Below are 20,440 nucleotides of genomic sequence, written 5' to 3'. Positions count from 1 at the left end.
TGTACAATACATTGCTACGATCTAGTTACAATGGTTAACTAGACTGCAGACTTTATCCCGTTTTCACCATTTTTAACATACATTGGTTTATAGATGTGTTTGTGTAGAGCTCCATGCAGTTTAAGAGATCTGTGTAACTACCACCCCAGCCAGAACACAGAACCATTCCATCATCACAAAGATCTCCCTCATGCTGTCCCTTGTATTTGCACCCCTATCCCATTCCTGCCCCCTGGAAACCACTAATCTGCTCTCCATCTCTACAGTGCTGTCCTTTTGAGGACAAATGAAATTACTCAGTATGTAATATTTTGAGATTGGCTTTTATTCACTGAGCCTTGAGAACCATACCAGTTGTTGCGCTGATCACAATCAATAGTTGATTCCTTCCTCTTTCTCAGTAGGATTCCGTGGCACAAGTTTAATTTACTTAACCTTTCACCCATTGAACACAAACAAAACATGTCTGTGCATGTAACGGCTGCTGGACTGTGACCTCTGAGGAAAGAGTATGTGTTTCAGAGCCTCATTGTCATGCCTGGGACCATATGGTTGCCCCAGCAGGCTTGGAAACTGACCTTCTAAAGTGCACAGATGGGCCTGTAGGGACACTGTGTGGGCCAGCTCCAGGCTGCCATTCAGGGGCAGAACCAACTCTGCTCTCCGGCCCTGTGACTGGGGACCAGGTGGCTTCATTTTTTTCAGGCCCCACTATTCTTATATGTGACAAGAAGGCACTAAATTACGATTCTTCCACATGGCAGTTTAGAAACATGGCTGCAAATTTCTTGGCACTCCTTCTATTAAGAGTTGGGGCTTATGTCCCCTCCCCTTGGGTCTAGGTGGATTGTGACTGTTTCAACCAGTGGGCTAGAACAATGTTTCTCAATCTTTTTCCATTGTTATCTTAGGATAACAATGCATATCCCAAAAAATATCCCTAAAAAACATCCGTTAAAAGGAATATTCCTAAAAACCTCTCCTATGAAATTTTAATACCAAAGATGTATTATACATCCATTTCTATCTATCTGTCTGTCTGCCTGTCTATCATCTATCTATCTATCTATCTATCTATCTATCTATCTATCTATCTATCTATCTATCATCTATCTATCTATCATCTATCTATCATCTATCTATCTATCTATCTCTCTGTTTTGTGCCTAAAAAGAGCAAAAATATTTTTTCACCCTGCAAGAACCAGTATTCCCCCTCATGGGGAGTACACGTGAGAGGGCCTCTGTGTGGCTTCCAAGGCTAAGTCAGAAGAAACCCTGCAGCTCCCTCCTCAGTCTCTTGAAACACTTGCCCTCTGGAAGGTCTGTGAATATTCCCTCTTAGAACCCAGCTGTCACAGAGAGGCTACATGTAGGGTCTCTGGGCGACAGTCCAGCAGAGCTGTCTTGGATCATCCCAGCCCATGCTCCAGACTCGTGGGTGAAGAAGCCTCCAGATGACAACAGCAACCAGCCTGTGTGGCCAGGGTTCACACATCACAACACCAGCTGTTCTCCCACGCTTAGCAGCATGCAGACTGCTGGAGCCTGAGGTCTTGCCCTTTCTTGACACATGAACCATATGGACAGAGGAGGCACTCAAGATGTGGCAAGCGGTGAGTGTTACTGAAAACAAACTTTCTGTGTGTCAGCAGTCCTCCATGGCTCTGCCCTCCACGCTCTGCCTTCCATGCTCTGTCCTCCATGCTCTGTTCTCCATGCTCTGCTCTCTATGCTCTGTTCTCTACTCTCTGCCTTCCATGCTCTGCTCTCCATGGCTCTGTCCTCCATGCTCTGCCCTCCATGCTCCGTTCTCCATGCTCCGTTCTCCACGCTCTGCCCTCCATGCTCTGCCTTTCATGCTCTGTTTTCCATGCTCTGCCCTCCATGCTCTGTTCTCTACTCTCTGCCCTCCACAGCTCTGCCCTCCACGGCTCTGCCCTCCACGGCTCTGCCCTCCATGGCTCCTCATGCTACTCTTGGCAAATCTTCAACCTCATTCAAAGAAAAGTTATAGAGCAAGCCAGCAGCTGTTCACAGCTGATGAGATCAACGAGAGGAAATGAACACCAGCAAGTGGCAGTTGAAGAACCTGTCTCAGGAGAGGAAGTGCTCAAGGCAGAAATTCAGACAGAAAATTCTCCTCCATCGCAGAGAAACTACAGACAACAAGATCTCTCCAAAAAAAAGGAGCTAAGAAAAGAAATACAGTGATTCAAAAAAAACTATTCAAAGTAAAATAGGGAGGAAAAAAGGAGCAGACAGAGCTCCAGAAGAACATAAGTGGAAGATAATAATAATCATAACAACTTTATTGAGAGGAAACATATATACCTTTGAAAATGAGAAAGAGATGTATTGTTATTTAATTACAAGTGAATTGGGGGGAGTGAAACATGAGGGCAGAGCATCCCTCCTTTGCTGTCCACAGCTTGAGAGGTGGAAAGGGCCAAGGTTGGGTTGAATCACCAGTGGGCAATGGTGGCCGTGCCGGCTCTGAGCTGGGTGAGGGGTAGAGAGTGTCACAGGCACAAAGAGGACAGAGTTGAGCCCCTCTTGGGATACAAAGGCCAGACAGGCCCTGGGGCCTCTGCAGCTGAATGATAGTCCATTTTCTCTGACAGGGTCATCCCGGGGCAACAAGGAAAGGAGGCCTGAGGGAGGATCCATGCAGGTGAGATGCGGGTACCTCTAAGGACTCAGTGTGCAAGGAGGATGTCCTTTCTTTTATCTGCTCCTCAGGCAGAGGTGGCAGAAGGCAGAGAAGCCCCGTCAGTGTCTCTGCGCTGAGCAGAGCTGGCAGAGAGTGGGAGTACATTCCTGAGGCCAGGATGAGGGATGCTTCATCTCTGCAGGGACCCTTATCTCCTTGGAAATTACAATTACTGCTCATTACCTGATAGGAGGCCAGGAGGTTCTGCTGTACCCTCCAACAGTGTCAATGGTGTGGGAGCTGCAGTTCCTTGGCTCAGGTGGTGACTTTATTTCCCCCTAAAGGCCCCCTTAGTACTGCTCACTCGAAGCATAGCACAGAGCAGGCCCACAAGCAGCAGCCCCTTCAGGGAAGTTGGGAGCAGAAAGTGGATGTTGCAGAGCAGGATCCTAGACAAAGGGGTCAAGATGCCAAGAGTGAGCTGCTTCTACCCCGAGCCAACACCTGCAGCCAACTGTAACCCTAACCCTAACACTAACCCTAACTGTAACCCTAACCCTAACCCTAACCCTAACCCTAACCCTAACCCTAACCCTGGTCAGCTGCCTAGTCCACAGCCAGAGAAACCCTGTGCAAGCGGCAAGGTCATGCCAACCTAGAGGCTGAGCCTCCAGTGGCCTCCCCAGAGGCTGATTCTGGGGCCGTGCCCCTTTGCTGTCCTTGGCTGTGACTTGCTGTCTTTAAATTTATTATTTTATTTGCAGAGATGGAGTCTCACTATATCTCCCAGGCTGGTCTTGAACTCCTGAGCTCAAGCCATTCTCCCGCTTCAGCCTCCCAAAGTGCTGAGATGACAGGTGTGAGTCACTGTGCCCAGCCAGGCCTGCCTTTGGCTGGTCTCTCTCACAGTCCCTGCCACTCACCTGTGTCCCGCCAAGCTTGAGGGTCTGCCATGTCCTGTCTTCCTGCTTCTGCTCCTCTCTCTGCCTGGTATCTCGCTTTGTCACTTCCGCCCATCTTTCAAGCTCAAATCTCATTATTATTACCTCTTGGAAGCAGAGGAAGATTCCCCCACTTCTGTTAACCTGGCTGTTTATTTACTTGGTTCTCCTGGGAGGGGTCTCTCTCTGCTTGGACCCACTTTATGACAGCAGACCTGAGGCCTGCTGCCTCCTATCACCCACATTTCATACTTGGTCTAGATAAACTAGTAGGTTCTGGGGAGTCCCCATCAGTGTGTTAGAGTCTGATCCCCCAATCTTATTTCTCATCCCCTTCCCCACACCCAGGGCCGGGGCCCCTCCCCGAAGGCCATCCTTGTTCTCTCCCCAAAACTGGCCTCCAGCCCAGGGCATGGAAGCAGTGATGAGTCATGTGGACTTCACTCAGGATTTTCTTGAGTGAGAGCGAGCCTGCCATATTGCACATCCTAAAAATATCCTTTAAACCCCTGTGCTCTTCTTGCAAGTTCCTCTCCCTGTGGAGCTGCCTCATCCTTGGTCTCTCCCCACCGAGTTTCCCCTTGTGCCTCTCCAGTCTCGCTAGAAGTCCTGGCACTGCCATTCTCCATTCAGCAGAACAACCGCTCTGCAAACAGTGGAGCGAGACAGCAGCCAGGTCAGGAAGCATCCCTAGTGCCTCGCCTCTTCTGGACTCCTAGGGAACATATGCCCAGTTCTGGCAGGGAACGAGACCCTTTGAGAAGAAGGGAGTTGGGATGGAGAAAGGAAAGGAGCTGGTGGAACAGGGAAGGCAGGATCCAGGGAGAGAATGGGCCTCAACCCTGGATTTGGAGAGCACTTGAAGCACCAGACTGTGAGGGGGTTCAACAGGGGCAGCCGTGTTTGCGCTGTAATGAGAGATCCTATGGATCCCGCAAAGGGAGGTGGGCTTCGAATTGATGTCCACACCCCTCTAGCATGCTGGGAATGTGAAAGAAAAGCAAGGGGCCCAGCTTCCTGCTCTCCCGCCTGGCCCTTCCCTAGCCTTGGCTGGAGAGTTGGAGCGATGGGCATGGCCCTGCCCGTGACTGTGGTAGGCAGAATAGTGAAGCCACCAACGACATCCTAACCCCAGAGCCTGTGAATATGTTCCATTCCATGCAAGGGGAAGTTAAGGCAGTGGGTGGATTTGAGACTGCTTGTCAGCTGATGCAGGATGGATTATCCTGGATCATCTGGCTGAGCCCAGTGGAATCATTAGACTCCTTATCAATGAAAGAGGGAGGCAGGAGAGTCAGTGGAGTGATACACTGTGGGAGACTCACTGATCTATGCTGCCTTTGGGTAGGAAGGGGCCATAAGCCAAGGAATGCGGGTGGTCTCTAGAAGCTGGGAAAGACAAGGAGGCAGGTCCTCCCCGGAAGTCTCTAGAAGGAACCAGCCCTGTTAACACCTTGATTTTAGCCCAGTTTCAGAGACCAATTTCAGACTTTTGGTCTCCACAGCTGTATGAGCATGGGATTGTGTTGTTTTAAGCCACCAATGTTGTAATGATCAGTTACAGCAGCCACAGGAAAGCCACAGACAGCCACCCTTCCAGAACGCCCAAGGGCTCACCTCGCTTTTGCTTTCTGGGGCTTGAGGGGCTCAGTGGAGCCCAGAGCCCAGAGCTCAGAGCCTGCTCTCCAGACCTCAGCCTGTTGCAGCTCCTCAGGGAGACTCTCCCGCAGTGCTCAGGTGTAGACAGGGTGGGGAAGGCCCACTGCAGACTTCACTGTTTCTCCCCTGACCAGGGCCACATGAGGGTCCCTGGAGGGAGCCCCTGAAGGAGAGGTCATGGGGTAGCCTAGAGAAAGGTCTGTGGGAACCCAGCTCTACTTACCTGGTGAGGGGGCTGGTAAGAGCTGTGGGCTGGCTGCTGTTGGTACTTTGGCTGAGCCAAGCCCAGGAAGCCAGAACTACTGGACTGGTGGTTCTCTTACGTTCTGCTGTGTCTCTTGTCCCAGGTGAAGCTGTGTCTGCTGTCCCATGTACAGCTGTGTTTCCTTTCCCAGGCACAGCCGTTTCCTCTTGCCTAGGTACAGTTGTGTCCATTGTCCCAGGTGCATCTGTGTTCCTTTTCCCAGGCACAGTTGTTTCCGTTTTCCTAGGTACAGCTGTGTCTGTTGTCCCAGGTGTTGCTATGTCTGCTGTCCCAGGTATAGTTGTGACTATGGTCGTAGGTTCTGGACACACAGAGCAAAGGATAGTTCTGAGGGTGGCCCAGGTGGCTTTCCCATGGCCCACGCCATCCCCTACCCCTCCAAGGATTGTGAAATATTTAGTCTTAGCACTACAGGTCAGCTACACTTGTTTCATTTTGTATCTTTTTGCAATCTTATCGAAAATGTAACATCATTTCATTTACAAAGAAACACCACTGCACCACCTGTGAAGGATTTGTGGTGAGAAGCTGTGTAGGCAATTTACAGATCTTTAACTTAGTGACAGAGTCCTGCATGGCACAGTGGAGCACTGAGAACCACACTCTGCTTCCTTGAAGTTCTACATCAGAGCCAGCCAGCTCTTCTTTGAGTCTCAGCCGGGGTTCAAGCAGGCTATTTGCTGTCTGCTGGTGTAGTGAAGAAGTGACTCTCAGAGCTGGCTGCTCCTCCCTGGGCTCTGCCTGGGGACTCAGGGCTCCTCTTCCCTGCAGCTGGGCCAAGTGTCTGCTTCTGGCTGAGTTTTTCCAGCCTCCCAAAAGCTTCCTTGTTTCACTAGGTTTGGAGGGTTGCAGCCTTCAACTCTCCCCCAGCTCCTCCTTTCCTTCCACCCATCCACACCCTCTCCTGCCTTTGTTCTCTTTTAAAGTCAATTTCTGGAACATTCTAAAACCAGCAGACTTCCCCACTGCAAACGCACACAGGCAGACCACATCTGCATACACAAAGCTGAAAAGGACTTTTCCCTGCTTTGTAAATGGACCCACAGATAACAGATACATGATTGAGTGGGCATCTGTGCATGTGTATGGGGAGCTGAGAGTTCTCCTGGTGCCCTTGGTGGAGATGACACTGATGGCTGTGAGGGCCAGACTGTGGGATGAGGGTGACAGTCTCTCTTTCTGGGAGCCCCCAGTTCTGAGTTCTGAGTCTCCTTAGAGGCTCGGGGCAGCCAGGGGAGACCCGTGGGAGGGCTCGGCACTGTGCCGGGTTTTGTGTTTCTCTCTTTCAGGAATGAGTCAGTCTTCCATGCCCTCCTTTGCCCATATGTCACCAGAAGAGGGAGAGGAAGAGAGGGGGTTGGCACAGGGAGAGGGTCACCAATAGGCTCTTGGTCACTACATGCTTGTCCTGGATCAGAGACCTCTGGGATTGTGACTTTCTTGCATTCCCCTCCCTGTACACCTGACAGGTGCCCCTGTCAGGTTGCGGCTGCCCTGAGGGGCATGGTTCCCCCAAGTGACTTGCAGAAGAGAACCTGCCTTCTGCCTCACCCTGAACTGAGCCTGCCCAAGCCAGGCCAGTTCCACTTGGCTCCCTCTGATAACAGCAGATAGAGATGTGCAGAGATGCTGAGGCTTCCTCTGTCTTCCAGTATTTCCAGAATCTTGGTGTAAACCCCCCCAAACACACACACGTGCACATGCACACACACACAGACACACACGGGCCCATTTGTACACATGTGTCTATGCACAGCACACACGCAGACACAGGCAAGCCTAGGCACCCACACACACAGGCACACCCAAGCACACGCACGTGGGTAGGCCCAGAGCAATATCAAGGCTGCGTCACTGAATCCTCTTGGTTCAGCACCAGAGCTTGGTACAGGAGGGAGCTGCTCCTACCTGGGTAAACGGTCATTTCAGCTGAGTAAATGGTCACTTCAACTGGATAAACGGTCACTTCAGCTGGGTAAACGGTCACTTGAACTTGGACTCCAAGGTCAGTGCCCGTCCTCTCAATGCCACACCAGTAGGTGTCAGTGTCCGACCTCCAGAGATTCTTCATGGTTACGGTGAACACACGGTTTTTCTGATCGTCACTGATGGACACTCGGTCTCTCTCCACTGTGTGCCCTGATCCCGCGGTTATAACGAGGATTTCGCAGGATTTCCAGCCACTTCCACGGCACCACCACTTATTGTAGGTTTCCCAGCCTTGGTCATAATGACACTGCACTGTCAGTGAGTCCCATTCTGTGCCCCACACAGTGCCAGGACCATAGATGGAGAAACACCCTGGAAGGCAGAACACAATGCTCAGCTCCTTCCTCCCTGGCACTGCCCAGGACTACAGCACCTCACTGGGGACTAACCAGGAGCCTTTGCCCTCAGCGCCCAAATTCTCACATCCATTTGTTCCTTAATTCCCGGTGGCATGTCTTTTGTTGTCACCCCTCAGACAAAGTTCTCCTGAGGGCTCACTGCCCAGCGCAGTGGTCTGTTCACCCTTCATCCTGGCGACCACCGAACACTCTCTCATTTTGGAAACCTTCCCTCCTTTGCCCTGAAGTAACACCCACTTCCCCAGCAATCCCTGGCTCTCAATGCAGCCACCAGTCTACTTTATCTATTTATTTACTAATATTTTGAGACAGAGTCTCTCTCTGTTGCCCAGGCTGGACACTGCTGGATTTTCTCTACTCCATGCTGGAGTGCAGTGGTGCCATCTCAAATCATTACAACCTCCACCTGCTGGGTTCAAGCGATTCTTATGTCTCAGCCTTCCAAGTAGTTGGGACTACGGGTGTGTGCCACCACGCCCAACTAATTTTTATATTAGTAAAGATAGAGTTTCACCATGTTGGCAGGGCTGGTCTCTAACTCCTGACCTCAAGCGATCCACCCGCCTTGGCCTCCCAAAGTTCTGGGATTACAGGTGTGAGCCACCAAGCCCAGCCAGCCATTGATTTATTTTAAAATCCTAGAGCTGAGCAGGTAGACATCTGGACTTCCCCCAGCTCCTCTACCAACTGGTACAGCACCCCACACCCCTAAAATCCCTCCCTCGTGGGTCTGTACATGTAATAAGGTCTCATGAAACCAAACACACCTAACTCCCCACACCCAACACTCACACTCTCGTGTACACTCCTGAGTGCACAGTTGTTTCTTTGCCTAAGGACCATGCTATTTTTATCTCCATACCTTTGCACAAGCTGCTCCCCTTGCCCAGGAAGTTTTCTCTTTCTTGCTTGTTGGACTCAAACCCTTATTGGGTTGACTTATACTCCAGAGAGCGATTGCATCCTTGCCTCATTGCCTGTCTTCCTCCCTGTAACTCTGAGCTGCTTCATTTCAGTTACAAGTCAACACCAGCTGTGGAGGCTTCTAAACTCCCAGATGTCTGGACCCTGCCATGACTGAGTGGGTCTGAGCTGGAACTTGAGTGTCTGTGCTCCTTTAAAGTTCCTCAGGGATTCATGTGTTTAGGTGTGTGTATATGTGTGTATAAGCATGTATGTATGTATCTACTTACTTACCTATCCTTTCATCCATCTGAACACCTGTCCATCCGTCTCACACGTATGTATGTATCTACTTATTTTCCTATCCTTTCATCCATCTGTACACCTGTCCATCCATCTGTTTCTCATCTATTATCCATCCATCTACGTATCTCCTATCTGTCTATCATCTATCTATCTATCAATCATCTGTTTGTCGGTTAATCATCTATTTATCTGTTTATTTATAATCTAGTCTATCTATCTATCTATCTATCTATCTATCTATCTATCTATCATCTGCCAGGGTTGAGGAGAATCAGATTCCCCAACACCTACTTAGTAACTGTCAGATAATGAAACATTCCTTCCTTTTTTCTTTCTCATTTCCTTCCTTTGTTCTTTCTAATGTGTAAGTGCGTGGACCAGTGCATTCTCCCCAACTCTCCTTCCCTCCAGCACAGACCGTCTCTGTTTCCTGCTCAGCCTTTTGGGTTCCAGTTCATCAAGCTCCAACCCCACTTACCTGGGAGGATGAGAAGGAGCAGGGCCAGTGGGCGCCACATGCTCCTGCCTGCCTGTGCTCTCTTCCTGGAGATCAGCAAATACCAGCTGCCCTCTGGCAACCTGGGATGGAGCCCAGAGGCAAACTGCTTTCTATTTGTCTAAATCATTGTTTTTTTTAGCTTTCTCAACTGCTTCCTTTTTTTCTTTAGTTACTTCCTAAATTCATGAATTAGGAGAAACGCAGTGTTGTCCTTTGGGAGTGTGTGTGGTGTGAACTGGGGAAGCAGAGGGTCAGGCCTGGCATGGGTTCCACCTGCAGCTGTCAGTGATTTAGGAGCCTCTGCCAGCAACACGGGGCAGGGAGTGTGGTGAGGCTCAGAGCGTGGATGGAAGGGATTGATGGCATGCTGGCTCTGCACTTGAGGAAGAACACGGAGCACGTGCTCCCCACCCCCACCCAGCCTTGCTGGAGAAACAGCCTGTGCCCCAGGCTCTTTCCAGGTGGTCCCACCACTGGGCATCTCAAACCACTCTTCCAGCCCTGTCCTCTCTCCTTGAGCCTGACTCGGTGCGCCTCCCTCGGGAAGCTTCCTCTGGGGTCCTGAGTCACTCCAAAGTCGAGGCTCATGGTGGGGAGCTGGGGAAGGGGAACTGCCTTTCATCTCTAGCCCCACTTTGCTCTGGCTGCTTCCTCCCCATCTCTGCACATTTTCCCTGCGATTGGCTGTTGGCCAGCCTCACTCCACCAAAACTGCTTACTCTACTGATCTCCAAAGTGACTTTCCCAGACTCTCCCTTCTTCCTTCAGATGGTCCCCTCCCTCCTCTGTCACCTGCTCCCTCTCCCTCTCCTCTTTTTTTCTTTGCTGAAGCCCCTCCTTGCTCTCACTGTCGTTCCTGCCCCCACTACTCTGCATCTCCTGGAGCCTGTCCTGGTGCTCTCCTCTGGGGCCCTTCTCTCCAGGGAGTGTCCTCACCTGCACTCTAAAGTCCCCTCCATGCACAGGACTGTCAAAGGCAGTTTGCCACCTGATTTCCTGCCTCAGTGCTCGGCTCTCACTCCCATAGAGGTATCCACCCTATTAACAGCTCAGATGTGCTCAAAATTAAATTCCTTGTCATTTTCACTCTAAAATTGGTCTGTCAGTGTGCCTGGTCCACGGGTCTGGGGCCTCCTGACTTCCCGCTGCATCCCCCACCCAACCAATGCCCTGTCAGTTTAGCCTTCCTACGACAAAGCCCATCATATCGTCACCTGCAAAGGGCCTTACAGGGTGGAGGATTAGAGACAGAGCAGCAGAGGGCTTTGCCAGTGGAAACAGGGGAGGGTATGTTGGGTCAGTTCTGGGAGAGGAAGTGCTGGAGGAGGCCCCTGAGCAGCCTCTGTTTATGTTTGTTTGTTTATTTATTTACTGTGTGTTTGTTTACTTATTTATTTATACTCCAGTCGCCCAGACTGGAGTGCAGTGGCATAATCTCGGCTCACTGCAACCTCTGCCTCATGGGTTCAAGCGATTCTCTTGTCTCAGCCTCCTGAGTAGCTGGGGCTACAGGCATGCGCCTGCATGCCAGGCTAATTTTTGTATGTTTAGTAGAGATGAAGTTTTGCCATGTTGGCCAGGCTGGTCTTGAACTCCTGGGCTCAAGTGATCCACCCGCCTTGGCATCCCAAAGTGCTGGGATTACAGGCATAATCCTGGCCTTCTGTTTATGTTTGAAGGCTGCACCTTCTCTTGGGATCTCGGAGTGTCTCAATGAGCCCTGGTGCTTCTGCCTACAGTCAAGAACTCATGGGCAGGGGCAGGACCTCAGGGAGCATAGACTTACTTTCCTTCCTTCCTTCCTTCTTTCCTTCCTTCCTTCCTAGTTTGACTGAGGTATAATTGAGATAAACTGCATGTATTTAAAGTGAACAATGTGAAACACTTTTCTTGTTGTTTTAAGATTTTTAAAAATTTACTATTTATGAGCATTCAGCTAGTTTCAAGTTTGGGACTGATGCATAGTGTGCTGTGAGCATTTTAGGCAGTGCTTTTGTTGGGCATCTGGTATCCTCCTTAGCAGCTTTTGAAGGGAGCCCCATTCCCTTTATCTGGAGACATAATTGTGCTATAGATCAGGCTGATAAGGTCTGGCTGAGTCCCCACACAAATCTTATCTTGAATTGTAGCTCCCACAATCCAAATACCTGGTGGGAGGTAACTGAATTGTGGGGTGGGGTTTTCACTTGCTGTTCATGTGATACTGAATAAGTCATGAGATCTGATGGTTTTATAAAGGGGAGTTCCCCTGCACACGGCTTTCTTGCCCGCCACCATTTAAAATGTGCATTTGCTCCTCCTTTGCCTTCTGCCATGAGGCCTTCCCAGCCATGTGGAACTGTGAGGCCATTAAACCTCTTTTTTTTTGGTAAATTACCCAGTTATACCCAGTATGTCTCTTTCAGCAGCTGGGTAATTTTCTGGTAAATTACCCAGACATACCCAGTATGTCTCTTTCAGCAGCATGAAAATGGACTAATAACACAGGCCAAGACCTAAGTTCAGGAGAAGTGAAACTTCAGTGAAAACTCAATGTTTTTTTGTTTTTTGTTTTTTTTTTGAGAAGAAGTTTCGCTCTTGTTACCCAGGCTGGAGTGCAATGGCTCGATCTCAGCTCACTACAACCTCCACCTCCTGGATTCAGGCAGTTCTCCTGCCTCAGCCTCCTGAGTAGCCGGGATTACAGGCATGTGCCACCATGCCCAGCTAATTTTTTGTATTTTTAGTAGAGATGGGGTTTCACTGTGTTGACCAGGATGGTCTCAATCTCTTGACCTCGTGATCCACCCGCCTCGGCCTCCCAAAGGGCTGGGATTACAGGCGTGAGCCACTGCGCCTGGCCCAATCTTTAGCCTCAACAGGTCAGGCTCCTGGGAGGGAAAAGTAGGAACCTGAGGATGGGACATTTGACAATTCAGTTGAGCCCTTGAGCCTCCACTGCAGAGCGGCCCAGCGCACTTGTTAGAAGGTAACAGCTCCCCTGTTGAAGATGATGCTGGGGTCTCCAATGAAGCAGATGCCTCACAAGACACTGCTGCCCCCTAAGGATCTACTTGAGGAATCTGCCCTTACTTCTTTTCCTGACCCGTAACTGAGGTGGAGGGTCAGCCTGGCCCACCTGGAGACACGCTAGGTTGCTAAGGGAAAAGGAGAACTAATATACACTGACTGGCATGAACCAGAAGAGTGTGTGTGAGAGTGAGTCCCGGGGTGGTGGACTGTAGTGCTCAGGCAGGAAGGAGAGTGTGTGTGGAGTGAGTCCCGGGCGGTGGACTGTAGTGCTGAGGCAGGAAGGAGAGTGTGTGTGAGAGTGAGTCCCGGGCGGTGGACTGTAGTGCTCAGGCAGGAAGGAGAGTGTGTGTGAGAGTGAGTCCCGGGCGGTGGACTGTAGTGCTGAGGCAGGAAGGAGAGTGTGTGTGAGAGTGAGTCCCGGGCGGTGGACTGTAGTGCTGAGGCAGGAAGGAGAGTGTGTGTGGAGTGAGTCCCGGGCGGTGGACTGTAGTGCTGAGGCAGGAAGGAGAGTGTGTGTGGAGTGAGTCCCGGGCGGTGGACTGTAGTGCTGAGGCAGGAAGGAGAGTGTGTGTGAGAGTGAGTCCCGGGGTGGTGGACTGTAGTGCTGAGGCAGGAAGGAGAGTGTGTGTGGAGTGAGTCCCGGGCGGTGGACTGTAGTGCTGAGGCAGGAAGGAGAGTGTGTGTGAGAGTGAGTCCCGGGGTGGTGGACTGTAGTGCTGAGGCAGGAAGGAGAGTGTGTGTGAGAGTGAGTCCCGGGCGGTGGACTGTAGTGCTGAGGCAGGAAGGAGAGTGTGTGTGAGAGTGAGTCCCGGGCGGTGGACTGTAGTGCTCAGGCAGGAAGGAGAGTGTGTGTGAGAGTGAGTCCCGGGCGGTGGACTGTAGTGCTCAGGCAGGAAGGAGAGTGTGTGTGAGAGTGAGTCCCGGGCGGTGGACTGTAGTGCTGAGGCAGGAAGGAGAGTGTGTGTGAGAGTGAGTCCCAGGCGGTGGACTGTAGTGCTGAGGCAGGAAGGAGAGTGTGTGTGAGAGTGAGTCCCGGGCGGTGGACTGTAGTGCTCAGGCAGGAAGGAGAGTGTGTGTGAGAGTGAGTCCCAGGCGGTGGACTGTAGTGCTGAGGCAGGAAGGAGAGTGTGTGTGAGAGTGAGTCCCGGGCGGCGACTGTAGTGCTGAGGCAGGAAGGAGAGTGTGTGTGAGAGTGAGTCCTGGGTGGTGGACTGTAGTGCTGAGGCAGGAAGGAGAGTGTGTGTGAGAGTGAGTCCCGGGGTGGTGGACTGTAGTGCTCAGGCAGGAAGGAGAGTGTGTGTGAGAGTGAGTCCCGGGCGGTGGACTGTAGTGCTGAGGCAGGAAGGAGAGTGTGTGTGAGAGTGAGTCCCGGGCGGTGAACTGTAGTGCTGAGGCAGGAAGGAGAGTGTGTGTGAGAGTGAGTCCCGGGCGGTGAACTGTAGTGCTGAGGCAGGAAGGAGAGTGTGTGTGAGACTGAGTCCCGGGGTGGTGGACTGTAGTGCTGAGGCAGGAAGGAGAGTGTGTGTGAGACTGAGTCCCGGGGTGGTGGACTGTAGTGCTGAGGCAGGAAGGAGAGTGTGTGTGAGAGTGAGTCCCGGGCGGTGGACTGTAGTGCTGAGGCAGGAAGGAGAGTGTGTGTGAGAGTGAGTCCCGGGCGGTGAACTGTAGTGCTGAGGCAGGAAGGAGAGTGTGTGTGAGAGTGAGTCCCGGGCGGTGGACTGTAGTGCTGAGGCAGGAAGGAGAGTGTGTGTGAGAGTGAGTCCCGGGGCGGTGGACTGTAGTGCTGAGGCAGGAAGGAGAGTGTGTGTGAGAGTGAGTCCCGGGCGGGGACTGTAGTGCTGAGGCAGGAAGGAGAGTGTGTGTGAGAGTGAGTCCCGGGGCGGTGGACTGTAGTGCTCAGGCAGGAAGGAGAGTGTGTGTGGAGTGAGTCCCGGGCGGTGGACTGTAGTGCTCAGGCAGGAAGGAGAGTGTGTGTGAGACTGAGTCCCGGGGTGGTGGACTGTAGTGCTGAGGCAGGAAGGAGAGTGTGTGTGAGACTGAGTCCCGGGGTGGTGGACTGTAGTGCTGAGGCAGGAAGGAGAGTGTGTGTGAGAGTGAGTCCCGGGGTGGTGGACTGTAGTGCTGAGGCAGGAAGGAGAGTGTGTGTGAGAGTGAGTCCCGGGGTGGTGGACTGTAGTGCTGAGGCAGGAAGGAGAGTGTGTGTGAGACTGAGTCCCGGGGTGGTGGACTGTAGTGCTGAGGCAGGAAGGAGAGTGTGTGTGAGACTGAGTCCCGGGGTGGTGGACTGTAGTGCTGAGGCAGGAAGGAGAGTGTGTGTGGAGTGAGTCCCGGGCGGTGGACTGTAGTGCTCAGGCAGGAAGGAGAGTGTGTGTGAGAGTGAGTCCCGGGGTGGTGGACTGTAGTGCTGAGGCAGGAAGGAGAGTGTGTGTGAGAGTGAGTCCCGGGGCGGTGGACTGTAGTGCTGAGGCAGGAAGGAGAGTGTGTGTGAGAGTGAGTCCCGGGCGGGGACTGTAGTGCTGAGGCAGGAAGGAGAGTGTGTGTGAGAGTGAGTCCCGGGGCGGTGGACTGTAGTGCTCAGGCAGGAAGGAGAGTGTGTGTGGAGTGAGTCCCGGGCGGTGGACTGTAGTGCTCAGGCAGGAAGGAGAGTGTGTGTGAGACTGAGTCCCGGGGTGGTGGACTGTAGTGCTGAGGCAGGAAGGAGAGTGTGTGTGAGACTGAGTCCCGGGGTGGTGGACTGTAGTGCTGAGGCAGGAAGGAGAGTGTGTGTGAGAGTGAGTCCCGGGGTGGTGGACTGTAGTGCTGAGGCAGGAAGGAGAGTGTGTGTGAGAGTGAGTCCCGGGGTGGTGGACTGTAGTGCTGAGGCAGGAAGGAGAGTGTGTGTGAGACTGAGTCCCGGGGTGGTGGACTGTAGTGCTGAGGCAGGAAGGAGAGTGTGTGTGAGACTGAGTCCCGGGGTGGTGGACTGTAGTGCTGAGGCAGGAAGGAGAGTGTGTGTGGAGTGAGTCCCGGGCGGTGGACTGTAGTGCTGAGGCAGGAAGGAGAGTGTGTGTGAGAGTGAGTCCCGGGGTGGTGGACTGTAGTGCTGAGGCAGGAAGGAGAGTGTGTGTGAGAGTGAGTCCCGGGCGGTGGACTGTAGTGCTGAGGCAGGAAGGAGAGTGTGTGTGAGAGTGAGTCCCGGGCGGTGGACTGTAGTGCTGAGGCAGGAAGGAGAGTGTGTGTGAGACTGAGTCCCGGGGTGGTGGACTGTAGTGCTGAGGCAGGAAGGAGAGTGTGTGTGAGACTGAGTCCCGGGGTGGTGGACTGTAGTGCTGAGGCAGGAAGGAGAGTGTGTGTGAGACTGAGTCCCGGGGTGGTGGACTGTAGTGCTGAGGCAGGAAGGAGAGTGTGTGTGAGAGTGAGTCCCGGGGTGGTGGACTGTAGTGCTGAGGCAGGAAGGAGAGTGTGTGTGAGAGTGAGTCCCGGGCGGTGGACTGTAGTGCTCAGGCAGGAAGGAGAGTGTGTGTGGAGTGAGTCCCGGGCGGTGGACTGTAGTGCTGAGGCAGGAAGGAGAGTGTGTGTGAGACTGAGTCCCGGGGTGGTGGACTGTAGTGCTCAGGCAGGAAGGAGAGTGTGTGTGAGAGTGAGTCCCGGGCGGTGGACTGTAGTGCTGAGGCAGGAAGGAGAGTGTGTGTGAGAGTGAGTCCCGGGCGGTGGACTGTAGTGCTGAGGCAGGAAGGAGAGTGTGTGTAAGACTGAGTCCCGGGGCGGTGGACTGTAGTGCTGAGGCAGGAAGGAGAGTGTGTGTGAGAGTGAGTCCCGGGGTGGTGGACTGTAGTGCTGAGGCAGGAAGGAGAGTGTGTGTGAGAGTGAGTCCCGGGGTGGTGGACTGTAGTGCTGAGGCAGGAAGGAGAGTGTGTGTGAGAGTGAGTCCCGGGCGGTGGACTGTAGTGCTGAGGCAGGAAGGAGAGTGTGTGTGAGAGTGAGTCCCGGGCGGTGGACTGTAGTGCTGAGGCAGGAAGGAGAGTGTGTGTGAGAGTGAGTCCTGGGCGGTGAACTGTAGTGCTGAGGCAGGAAGGAGAGTGTGTGTGAGAGTGAGTCCCGGGCGGTGGACTGTAGTGCTCAGGCAGGAAGGAGAGTGTGTGTGAGAGTGAGTCCCGGGCGGTGGACTGTAGTGCTCAGGCAGGAAGGAGAGTGTGTGTGAGAGTGAGTCCCGGGCGGTGGACTGTAGTGCTCAGGCAGGAAGGAGAGTGTGTGTGAGAGTGAGTCCCGGGCGGTGGACTGTAGTGCTCAGGCAGGAAGGAGAGTGTGTGTGAGAGTGAGTCCCGGGCGGTGGACTGTAGTGCTGAGGCAGGAAGGAGAGTGTGTGTGAGACTGAGTCCCGGGGTGGTGGACTGTAGTGCTGAGGCAGGAAGGAGAGTGTGTGTGAGACTGAGTCCCGGGGTGGTGGACTGTAGTGCTGAGGCAGGAAGGAGAGTGTGTGTGAGAGTGAGTCCCGGGGTGGTGGACTGTAGTGCTGAGGCAGGAAGGAGAGTGTGTGTGGAGTGAGTCCCGGGGTGGTGGACTGTAGTGCTGAGGCAGGAAGGAGAGTGTGTGTGAGAGTGAGTCCCGGGCGGTGGACTGTAGTGCTGAGGCAGGAAGGAGAGTGTGTGTGAGAGTGAGTCCCGGGCGGTGGACTGTAGTGCTGAGGCAGGAAGGAGAGTGTGTGTGAGAGTGAGTCCTGGGCGGTGAACTGTAGTGCTGAGGCAGGAAATGTTTGTCAACATAGGGGTACTCATCCATGCAAGGTGGGAGGACTCACCATTTGCAAAGCTGGGAGACTGCTTCTAGCGTACTGCTGGGATGACTCTGAGAAGCTTGGAAGCAATGAAACCCCACATTCAATGATGCAAAGATGTCATGCAGGGTGTGGAAAGGGATCAAAAGGTTCAATAAACTCCAGGGCAGTGAAACTGCTCTATATGATGCTCTCACAGGGGATCCATGTTGTCATCCGTTTGTCCAAACCCATAGAATATGCAATGTAGGGTCCAGCCCTACAGGTTCCTTTGAGCCCCTCTGCTGGCTTGGAGACAAGAAACTGTAGAAATAAAGACACAAGACACAGAGACAGAGAAAAGAGAATTTGGGCCCCAGGGTTCACTGCCAACCAAAGTGTGGAGTCCAGCAGTGGCCCTGAGTGCCTGGACACTCTGACTTTTATTGAGTACAAAGTAGGTAGGGCATGGTGCAAAGCTGGGGGCAGGGTAGGTAGGTCATGGTGCAAAGCTGGGGGCAGGGTAGGTAGGGCATGGCATTGGTGGTCAGTGATAGGGTCAAGTACATCACGTGTGTTATATAGGTAGGGGCCCAAGACTTTCTAGTAGCTGAAATGAGATAAGGAGCATAATGAGTCAGCACTTTCCCATACTTGTCAAGAAAGAACAAAGACATTATTACTTTTACTGAATAGCTCTTCTAAGAAAAAAGGAACCAGGTGCAGAAGCGAAACATGAGCGTGGACCTGGACCCGGACCACTGAAGCACAGCATCACATAGAGACAATTAAGCCCCCGGATGTCTGTGGGGCTCTCTGACAGCCGTCAGGCCCACCGCAAGAGCTTGGGGGAGCAGAGTTTTCTCCTAACTCCTCTGGAGAAGGGGGCATCTCTGACATCTCCTTCAGCAGCTTGCTAAACAGTGGGCGCTTTCCCAGTGCTGGTGCTGCTGCATAGCCAAGGCGCCCTCCAGCAGCCCTTACTCGGGTGTGACAGAGGGCTTAAAGCGTCTTGCCTTAGGGTCATTCATTTCACAATGTCACCCCAGGTTCATGCTTCAAGACCTGAGAGGCATTAGTAAAAGAACTAAGACTACCTATGAATAACTAAGATCACCTATGAATAACTACTATGGTTCTATCTCTAGTTATTTTCTTCTTCATTATTTATATGAGGCTGAGGCTTCTGACTCCTGCCTTGGCACTTATGGGGTCTCCGCCCCACAGTGCAACACTAACAGCGAATCCTAATGCAAACTTGGACTTCAGATGGTCATAGCGTGTCAACATAGGTTCACCAATTGTGACAGACCTCTCACTCTGGTTGGGGGATGCTGATAATGGGGGAGGCTGTGCCTGTGGGAGGGTAGGAGGTACGTGGGGAATCTCTGCACTTTCTGCTCAATTTTGCCATGAGCCTAGAACTGCTAAAAAAAGAAAGGTTGTTTTTAAAAAAGACTCAAATTAAATTATTTGATTGTGTTTTCGGGTAAAAATATGCTAGCTCCACTTCAGCAGACTAAATTAGCATGCTAAACTAAGAGAAGTGAAACTTCAGTAAAAACTCAATCATGCTAAATTAGTGTGCTAGAGTGGAGCTAGCATATTTTACCTGAAAACATACCAAGTGATTATTATCCTTGGGATGCCCTGGAGGATACTCCAATTACCAGGGAAATAAGAATTATGCTGATGATGGGGCATTAGCATTAATGAGAGGCTCAGCTGTGGCTGTCTCTGTCGGCCAGGCTCAGGAGGAGATGCCATTACATAACTGGGCTCCACAGGAGCAATGGGGCTGAGAGAATTCCAGAAGGGAAGAGGGCAGGTTGGAGTCACTGGGTGTTCTGAGACAAGCTGAGCACTTGGACCAGGCAGCGAGTCCTGGGCAGAACCAGAGGCAAAATTAAGATCCTAGAGACAAGAGAGGTGGCCCAGGGGTTCTTGCCCCGATTTCTAGAAATAGAAGTGGATACACTTAGCAACTGGCACATATGAATATTGACTCTCTGGTCCGTGCAGTAAAAGTGATCAGACTGGGGAAGGCCAAGTGGAAGCCTCTGAGGCTGTCCCTCTGCTGTGGCCAAGATAGTAGGTAAATCCCAAACAATATCACATTCTTCCAGGAACACAGAGATGAGTGCACCCTCCAAGACAATGAAAACAAGCACTGATCCCATCCGATCTGCCTTTAATTTACCAAGGTCAAAGAGGCTGGGCATGGTGGCTCATACCTGTAATCCCAGCACTTTGGGAGGCTGAGGCAGGAGAATCACTTGAGCCCAGGAGATTGAGACCAGCCTGGGCAACAGAGCAAGATCCTTTCTTTACCAAAAAGTCTTTTTTTTTTTTTTTTTTTTAAATTAGGTGGTGCAATGGTGCACAACTGTAGTCCCAGCTACTCAGGAGGCTGAGGCAAGAGGATCACTGGAGCTCAGGAGTTGGAGGCTGCAGTGAACCATGATTGTGCCACTGCACTCCAGCTTGGGCAACAGAGTGAGACCCTGTCAACAACAAAACAAAACAAAACAAAACAAAACAAAACAAAACACCCACCACCACATTAAGGAGCAGCCATATTTCCAGCTTCTGTGCCAACAGTGATGGGTTTACTAGAGTAGATGAATGTAACTTGGTACGCTGTGTGTGACTGTTGATTTGGCCAAAGAATGCTTTCTGCCACCATCAGGAAGGAAGAACAGAGGCAGGCGCGTTCACTTGGCATGGACAGCAGGATACTTTCATAGCCTTGTTCCAGGACTGTGCTAATCTTCTTCTAAGAAACCTGGATTGTCCAGTCATTGCCCAGAACATTCATCGGCCTGCCTGAGCTTCCGCTCTGAAAAAGCCAAAGTTCAGACCATTGTCCAGTGTGGTAAGTGCAACAGGTGCAGAGTGGTACCACCAGGGACAGGCTGAGTTGACCAGAAATGACAAAGTCTGTATTTCTGGGCTCGATATCAAGTGCACTGGTAGGATCAGGGTTCACTGTAGCCTTGACCTCCCAGGCTCAAGCCATCCTCACACCTCAGCCTCCTGAGTGAGCAGCTGGAACTACAGGCATGTGCGCCGCACCCAGCTGATTTTTATTTATTTATTTATTTTCTCTTGCTATGTTGCCAG

The 20,440-nt window shown here is 52.1% G+C and overlaps 1 protein-coding gene and 1 pseudogene across 1 annotated transcript; one reads left to right on the top strand and one right to left on the bottom strand.

The window, feature by feature from the left end:
* Positions 1-305: 305 nt before the first annotated feature.
* Positions 306-9,678, bottom strand: LOC144582708 (uncharacterized). Its single transcript, XM_078374544.1, has 4 exons — positions 9,553-9,678; positions 7,426-7,818; positions 5,476-5,818; positions 306-3,101 (listed from the first exon to the last, which is right to left on the bottom strand). The coding sequence occupies exons 1-4, from the start codon at positions 9,590-9,592 to the stop codon at positions 2,981-2,983; spliced, it is 897 nt and encodes a 298-aa protein (XP_078230670.1). The 5' UTR covers positions 9,593-9,678; the 3' UTR covers positions 306-2,980.
* Positions 9,679-9,835: 157 nt separating this feature from the next.
* Positions 9,836-18,275, top strand: LOC144582825 (uncharacterized; annotated as a pseudogene).
* The last annotated feature ends 2,165 nt before the right edge of the window (positions 18,276-20,440 follow it).

Source organism: Callithrix jacchus, chromosome 5 (assembly GCF_049354715.1).
Source record: "Callithrix jacchus isolate 240 chromosome 5, calJac240_pri, whole genome shotgun sequence".
NCBI lineage: Eukaryota > Metazoa > Chordata > Mammalia > Primates > Cebidae > Callithrix > Callithrix jacchus.
The sequence above is the reverse complement of the archived record's forward strand: the minus strand, read 5'-3'. Positions and strand labels throughout refer to the sequence as shown.